We start from the raw sequence: 8,390 nt of genomic DNA on the forward strand, positions 1-8,390 counted from the left end.
TAAGTAAGCATTACAGAACACCAAGGTACAATTTCACAGTATTCCAAGTCTATGCCCCAACCATTAATGTTGAAGAAGCTGAATGGTTCTATGATGAACTACAAGACCTTCTAGAACTAATACCAAAAAAAAGATGTCCTTTTCATCCTGGGCGACTGGAATGCAAAAGTATGAAGACATACCTGGCATAACAGACAAGTTTGGCCCTGGGGTACAGAATGAAGCAGGGCAAAGGCTAACAGAGTTAGCCAAGAGAATGCACTGGTCATAGCAAACACGCTCTTCCAACAACACAAGAGATGATGCTACACGTGGACATCACCAGAAGGTGAATAACTAAACCAGACTGATTATATTCTTTGCAGCCACAATGAAGAAGCTCTATACAGTCAGCAAAAACAAGAACAGGAGCTAACTGTGGCTCAGATCATGAACTCCTTATTGCAAACTTCAGACTTAAGTAGGGAAAACCACTCAGGTATGATCTAAATCAAATCCCTTATGGTTATACAGTGGAAGTGACAAATAGATCCAAGGGATTAGATCTGATAGAGGACCTGAAGAACTATGGACGGAGGCAGTGATCAAGACAATCCCCAAAATAAAGAAATGCAAAAAGGCAAAATGGTTGTCTGAGAAGGCCTTACAAATAGCTGAGAAGAGAAGAGACACTAAAGGCAAGGAGAAAAGGAAAGATATACCCATCTGAATGCAGAGTTTCAAAGAATAGCAAGGAGAGATAAGAAAGCCTTCCTCAGCAATCAACACAAAGAAATACAGGAAAACAACAGAATGGGAAAGACTAGAGATCTCTTCAAGAAAATTAGAGATACCAAGGGAACATTCCATGCAAAGATGGGCACAATAAAGAACAGAAATGGTATGGACCTAACAGAAGCAGAAGATATTAAGAGGTGGCAAGAATACACAGAACTACACAAAAAAAGATCTTACTGACAAAGATAACCATGATGGTGTGCTCAGTCACATAGAGCCAGACATTCTGGAGTGTGAAGTCAAGTGGGCCTTAGGAACCATCACTACCAACAAAGCTAGTGGAGGTGATGGAATTCCAGTTGAGCTATTTCAAATCCTGAAAGACGATGCTGTGAAAGTACTGCACTCAATATGCCAGCAAATTTGGAAAATTCAGCAGTGGCCACAGGACTGGAAAAGGTCAGTTTTCACTCCAATCCCACAGAATGGCAATGCTAAAGAATGTTCAAACTACCGCACAACTGCACTCATCTTACATATTAGCAAAGTAATGCTCAAAATCCTTCAACAGTACGTGAACCACGAACTTTCAGATGTTCAACTCGGCTTTAGAAAAGGCAGAGGAACCAGAGATCAAATTGCCAAAAACTGCTGGATCATAGAAAAAGCAAGAGAGTTCCAGAAAACCATCTACTTCTACTTCTTTGCCCACACTAAAGCCTTTGACTGTATGGATCACAATAAACAGTGGAAAATTCTTGAAGCGATGGGAATACCAGACCACCTTACCTGCCTCCTAAGAAATCTGTATGCTAGTCAAGAAGCAACAGTTAGAACCAGACATGGAACAATGGACTGGTTCCAAACTGGGAAAAAAGTATGTCAAGGCCGTATATTCTCACCCCGCTTATTTAACTTCTATGCAGAGTACATCATACAAAATGCCAGGCTGGAGGAAGCATAAGCTGGAATCAAGATTGCAGGGAGAAATATCAATAACCTCAGATATGGAGATGACACCACCCTTATGGCAGAAAGCAAAGAGGAACTAAAGCGCCTCTTTTTGAAAGTGAAAGAGGAGAGTGAAAATGCTGGCTTAAAACTCAACACTCAAAAAACTAAAATCATGGCATCCAGGCCCATCACTTCATGGCAAATAGATGGGGAAACAATGAAAACAGTGACAGACTTTATTTTGGAGGGCTCCAAAATCACTGCAAATGGTGACTGCAGCTATGAAATTAAAAGACACTTGCTCCTTGGAAGGAAAGCTATGCTATGCTAAGTCCCTTCAGTCGTGTCCGACTCTGTGTGACCCCACAGATGGCATCCCACCAGGCTCCCCCATCCCTGGGATTCTCCAGGCAAGAACACTAGAGTGGGTTGCCATTTCCTTCTCCAGTGCAAAGTGAAAAGTGAAAGTGAAGTCATTCAGTCGCGTCCGACTCTTAGCGACCCCATGGACTGCAGCCTACCAGGCTCCTCCGTCCATGGGATTTTCCAGGCAAGAGTACTAAGCAATGACCAACTTAGACAGTATATTAACAAGCAGAGACATTTCTTTGCCAACAAAGGTGCATCTAGTAAAAACTATGGTTTTTCCAAGAGTCATGCATGGATGTGAGAGATGGACTATAAAGAAAGCTGAGCACCAAAGAATTGATGCTTTTGAACTGCGGTGTTACAGAAGACTTTTGAGAGTCCCTTGGACTGCAAGGAGACCCAACCAGTCAATCCTAAAGGAAATCAGTCCTGAATATTCATTGGAAGGACTGATGCTGAAGCTGAAACTCCAGTACTTTGGCCACCTGATGTGAAGAGTGGACTAACTGGAAAACACCCTGATGCTGGGAAAGACTGAAGACAGAAGGAGGAGATGGCAGAGGATGAGATGGTTGGATGGCATCACTGACTGATGGACATGAGTTTGAGCAAACTCGGAGAGTTGGTGATGGACAGGGAAGCTTGGTGTGCTGCAGTCCATGGGGTCCCTAGAGTCAAACATGACTGAGCAACTTAAATCAACTGAAGGTATAATTTCATGCAGTATTTAAACATTGTCACTATACTAGAGTAGTTCCTGAAACTTTTAAGTTGAAATCAGCAAAACCTAGCACTTTCTGTGCTACTAGCCACAAAAAAAAAAAAAAATTATTGTAGTCTGCCAGGGTGGCTGCTATTGGGAGTTTTATTTTAAAATACTGGCTTTTTGTGGGAATTATAATGACGATTAAGGGCTTAAAAGAAAAAAATATATATGTGCTGAAAAAAAATAACAAAGTGGAATAGATCAAGACCATCTGCACCTCCTGAAGATCAAAATTTCAGAAACATAAATTACTCAGCACTAAACAATGGCAACCCACTTCAGTTGCTCTTGCCTGGAAAATCCCACGGACGGAGGAGCCTGGTAGGCTGCAGTCCATGGGGTCACTAACAGTCGGACACCACTGATCGACTTCACTTTCACTTTTCACTTTCATGCATTGGAGAAGGGAATGGCAACTCACTCCAGTGTTCTTGCCTGGAGAATCCCAGGAATGGGGGAGCCTGGTGGGCTTCTGTCTATGGGGTCGCACAGAGTCAGACACGACTGAAGTGACTGAAGTGACTTCACTGAAGTGAAGTAGCAAACACTTCTCAAACCTACTATTTTAGATGAGGCTGACAGAATAGATAATACTAGTTGAAGTGTTTTAGCATCTACTTCTTTTGAGGTCCTACAAGTAATTAAGTGAAGAGACTGAGTACTTAAAAAAAAAAAAAAAAATGGTTTTGTCAATGACAAGAGAGAATCCCAAGAGTCATAGGAAACTCGAGATGTCAGAACTGGAATGAGCTGGTCAAAGCAGCTCTATGGCCAGAAATTCTCCTTCCAGTACTCTTTTCTACGTATACCTTTGAGATTCCGTATATTAACATAATAAATCTCTACTTAAATATAAGATCTAATACATGCCAACTATAAGCCTAAGACATCCTCCTGTCTTCTTCACAAGTCTCATGAGTTCAAAACTCACCAGGAATCACCCCCAAACTCGTAGGAAGATAGTCTTATTAGCCTCACCTATTACTCCTGGAAGATGATGCTGTCAAAGTGCTGCACTCAATATGCCAGCAAATTTGGAAAACTCAGCAGTGGCCACAGGACTGGAAAAGGTCAGTTTTCATTCCAATCCCTAAGAAAGGCAATGCCAAAGAATGCTCAAACTACTGCACAATTAAACTCATCTCACATGCTAGTAAAGTAATGCTCAAAATTCTCCAAGCCAGGCTTCAGCAATATGTGAACCGTGAACTTCCTGATGTTCAAGCTGGTTTTAGAAAAGGCAGAGGAACCAGAGATCAAATTGCTAACATCCGCTGGATCATGGAAAAAGCAAGAGAGTTCCAGAAAAACATCTATTTCTGCTTTATTGACTATGCCAAAGCCTTTGACTGTGTGGATCACAATAAACTGTGGAAAATTCTGAAAGAGATGGAAATACCAGACCACCTGACCTGCCTCTTGAGAAATCTGTATGCAGGTCAGGAAGCAACAGTTAGAACTGGACATGAACAACAGACTGGTTCCAAATAGGAAAAGCAGTACATCAAGGCTGTATATTGTCACCCTGCTTATTTAACTTCTATGCAGAGTACATCATGAAAAACGCTGGACTGGAAGAAAACAAGCTGGAATCAAGATTGCCAGGAGAAATATCAATAACCTCAGATATGCAGATGACACCACCCTTATGGCAGAAAGTGAAGAGGAACTAAAAAGCCTCTTGATGAAAGTGAAAGTGGACAGTGAAAAAGTTGGCTTAAAGCGCAACATTCAGAAAACGAAGATCATGGCATCCGGTCCCATCACTTCATGGGAAACAGATGGGGAAACAGTGTCAGACTTTCTTTTTCTGGGCTCCAAAATCACTGCAGATGGTGACTGCAGCCATGAAATTAAAAGACGCTTACTCCTTGGAAGGAAAGTTATGACCAACCTAGATAGCATATTCAAAAGCAGAGACATTACTTGGCCAACAAAGGTCCGTCTAGTCAAGGCTATGGTTTTTCCTGTGGTCATGTATGGATGTGAGAGTTGGACTGTGAAGAAGGCTGAGCGCTGAAGAATTGATGCTTTTGAACTGTTGTGTTGGAGAAGACTCTTGAAGAGTCCCTTGGACTGCAAGGAAATCCAACCAGTCCATTCTGAAGGAGATCAGCCCTGGGATTTCTTTGGAAGGAATGATGCTAAAGCTGAAACTCCAGTACTTTCGCCACCTCATGGGAAGAGTTGACTCATTGGAAAAGACTCTGATGCTGGGAGGGTTTGGGGGCAAGAGGAGAAGGGGACAACAGAGGATGAGATGGCTGGATGGCATCACTGACTCGATGGACGTGAGTCTCAATGAACTCCGGGAGTTGGTGATGGACAGGGAGGCCTGGCGTGCTGTGATTCATGGGGTCGCCAAGAGTCGGACACGATTGAGCAACTGATCTGATCTGATCTGATCTGATTACTTCTGCCTTTATAAATCCCTGCCATTCAAAAGCAGCAGTTTGGAGTAAGAAACATGTAAAGAGAAAATCTGCAACATAAAGTGGCAAATGTCACAAAATAACATTACTGAGGATTTATAATAAAATAAAGACAAGAAAAATGCTAAGCTGGGGTAGAGACCCTGGTTAGAGAATTCTGACTGTCAGGGGCACTGATCCAAGTCAATTTTACCAGATTTTACTAAGAATCTACAATATTTCCAACCATTCCAGATATACAGAAACATAAGATGGTGTTTAACCACATTTAAGGATCTTAAATAAGAGTCCAAAGAACAATTTAGTGTGTGTTTGAACCAAAATAAGGATACTAGTCTTTCTGACACGGGTGGCATCATCATGCTGGATAGCAGACAAAAGACTGTAAATGAATTCACACAAGTAGTTTGAAGAACTAAGGCTCACTAAGAATGGGGGACAACTCAAATAGAAGAGTGATACAAGATTATTCAAGACAACACTGTGAGGTGAAGAATCTGAATGTATAAAGTTAGAAGAACAAAAGTAAAATTAAAAAAAAAAAGTGACTTTTTAAAGCTACAGTTTGTTATGGTAATGCTGTTTTATGCAAAAGCTGTAAGAACACGAACAGTTAAAAGCACCAGAGTTGGAACCAGACCCCTTTCCTCAGCATTCAACTCTATCACTTTCCAGTTTATTTTTTTTTTTAAGTTACTTAACAATTCTCTGCTTTAATCTCTACACCTCTAAAATGAGATATCTGTGGAGCCAGGAGCAGCGTCTTCAAAACACAGGTGTTACAGTACTCTAACCAAAAATTTTATTCATAAAATCAAATCCATCCTTTAGACACTCGTAGGCTGCACAATCTGGCCACTAACTTTTAAGGTCTTACTCTTCATTGGACACCCTTCTACTTCCAGGAACCATAGGGATTTAATGTCAGTACTTTAAGCCAATAAGCTCTTTCCTACCTCCCCTTGCCTTATCTCCAGCGGCTCTGTATCCAGAAAACCTTTTCCTCACCAGACTTCCAAGTCCACTTCTCTAGGAAATCAACTTTCCTTCCTCTCCAATTCCATACCACATTTGCCTGCACCTCTGTACAGTTTACCACAATTCCCTGTTTGTGTGTTTGCTGTTTTAATGCCTCCTTCTCCTAGCGCTAAGACAGCGAGCAGGGGCAAATCTTTTTCAACCTCCTTGCCACCTTTCATCCCAGACTGTGCCTATGCAGGCCTGGAAAAGCATTAGGAAATAAAGCTATATGTTTATATCCCTCATGGCCGAAGTTCCAGAAACTGCTTACTTTCGTATATTTTGTTTGTTTTCATCCTAAAATCTTGACATAAAGCGTCCTTAAAAATCAGAACACCGTCATCCTTTCAAGAAAAGTTCTAGGGAGCATCCACCCGAGTCTCCAGTGCGGGCATTCTCAGCCTCAGAAGTTGTGTGCGTCGCAGAGGATGGCTATCCCCGCTCCGTGCTGTACTTGGGAATGAGGGGGCGCGGGCGCGGGCCCGGCGCTCGCCCAGCTCTGCCGCGCTCGGTTCCCCAGCCCTCGCCTCCCCTCGTCCCGCCGCGGCAGCGCCGTGGGAGCACCCGGGCCTGCACCGCCGCCCGCCCCGCGTCCCCGGCCTCCCTGCGGCCCGCCGCCCGCCTCCCGGGGCCCAGGCCGCGCCACCGCCTCGCAGGGAGCCGGGGACTCTCTCGGCTCCGCGCGGCGCCGGGGGCGGAGCCGGCCGGGGGGCCCCGGGAGAGGCCGGGGCAGGCGGCGCCTCTGCCTACCCCGACACGCACCCAGCGCCCCCGGCCCCGGCCCCGGCCTCCTCGGGCCCGGCCCGCACCCGCGGCCGGGAGACCCGCCACTTACCAACCCGCCCGGGACAGCGCCGCTCCGGGAGCCTCGGCCATGGTAGCTGCTTATGCCGGGATGCTGGGGGGCTCGGCTAGGGGGCTGGGGGAGGCCTGCTACTTGAGACCCCCCAAAAAAAGAAAGAAAAAGAAAAAAGAAAAGAAAAAAACTCCTCCGGTCGGCTCTGCGACTGGGCATGCTCAGTGCGGCGGGCGCTTCCGCGTGCGGGTTCCGCTCGCCGCGTTTTCCGAGCGGCCGCGGGGGCCGGCCCGGCGTGCGGCTGCGAGCCGGTCGCGCTCCGGGGGCGGCGGTGCGCGGAGGACGGGCCGAGGCCGGTCTGTCAGCGCGGCCTCGCGGCGGAGGGCCGGCTGCACGTCGCCAGGCTCACTTTCCCGAGCTTCACGCCGTGGAGACCCGTGGGGCGGTCCTCTGTGCGGCAGAAAAGAAGTCTGCGTTCCCAGCGCGCACAGGCGGCCGCCTCCCGAGGGCAGAGCTGAGGCGCTAGGCGGCGGGAAGGCGCTGCCAGCTAGGCTCTGAGGCGGCCGCGTTTCCTACAGTGAAGCTCAAAGGGACAGTGTTCCCGACCCACTCCAAACGGGAGAAAAGCTACTTTCTTATAACGATTCCTTCCCCCTTTTCCATCTGCCCGGGTGCAGAGAAAACAATATAATCGAATTTTTTCTATTCCGCAGAGTCAAATCGGACTGTCCAGGTCCCGCGCTACAATGAAAGTGAATGCGTGCACCCAAGAAGACCTGCACCTAAGGGATGTGGGAACTCGGGGAGCTGTGTTGTGCTTGTCTCTCACGCTGTCCTCCCACCGGGCCCGTGCAGGCCCCGGCGCGGCGCTGTGACGTCGGCGGGGTACTGCCAGGCCTAGTTCCCGCCCACCCCGTGCCGGTGCCCTGCTCCGGCTCTCCGGGCTGAAACGAGGGGCGGGTCCGGAATGTGCATGCGCGGCGACGGCGCCGAGCGGCGCGGGAAACGTTCCAACGGGATTGGGCGGCCGAGACTCACACCAGCCAATCAAAGGAGCAGGCGGAAGGGGCTGTGGGACCGGGAGATACTCTAGAGTTGTCCCTGCCTTCCACCGTCGTTTCCTGCGGCCGCTGAGGAGAAACGTTCTTCTGAGTGGCGCTGGTCCAAGCTGTGAAGTCCGGCGGGGAGACTGTTAAAACCTTCAGCCCTATAACCGGAGCTACCTCATCTGTTTCATCATCACCAACATGAACTTAGAGCAGAGTCTGTGAAACCCGGCAGAGCCACACCTGAGACAGGAGGAAACCGACTCTCACAGAAAGAGGGGGATAATTAC

At 47.1% G+C, this 8,390-nt stretch overlaps 1 protein-coding gene across 3 annotated transcripts in view; it reads right to left on the bottom strand.

Moving 5' to 3' along the window:
- TDRD3 (tudor domain containing 3) overlaps positions 1-7,842 on the bottom strand; it is a 217,708-nt gene extending 209,866 nt beyond the window's left edge. For 2 of the 3 annotated variants that reach the window (XM_070380218.1, XM_070380216.1), the window contains exon 1: positions 7,094-7,842. In XM_070380218.1, coding sequence (XP_070236319.1) covers positions 7,094-7,273 — 180 coding nt within the window. In that variant the 5' untranslated portion in view covers positions 7,274-7,842. The remainder of the gene's footprint in view (positions 1-7,093) is intronic. The other variant, XM_070380217.1, reaches the window with a different exon arrangement.
- Positions 7,843-8,390: the final 548 nt, after the last annotated feature.

This window comes from Bos mutus, chromosome 12 (assembly GCF_027580195.1).
Source record: "Bos mutus isolate GX-2022 chromosome 12, NWIPB_WYAK_1.1, whole genome shotgun sequence".
Lineage (NCBI taxonomy): Eukaryota > Metazoa > Chordata > Mammalia > Artiodactyla > Bovidae > Bos > Bos mutus.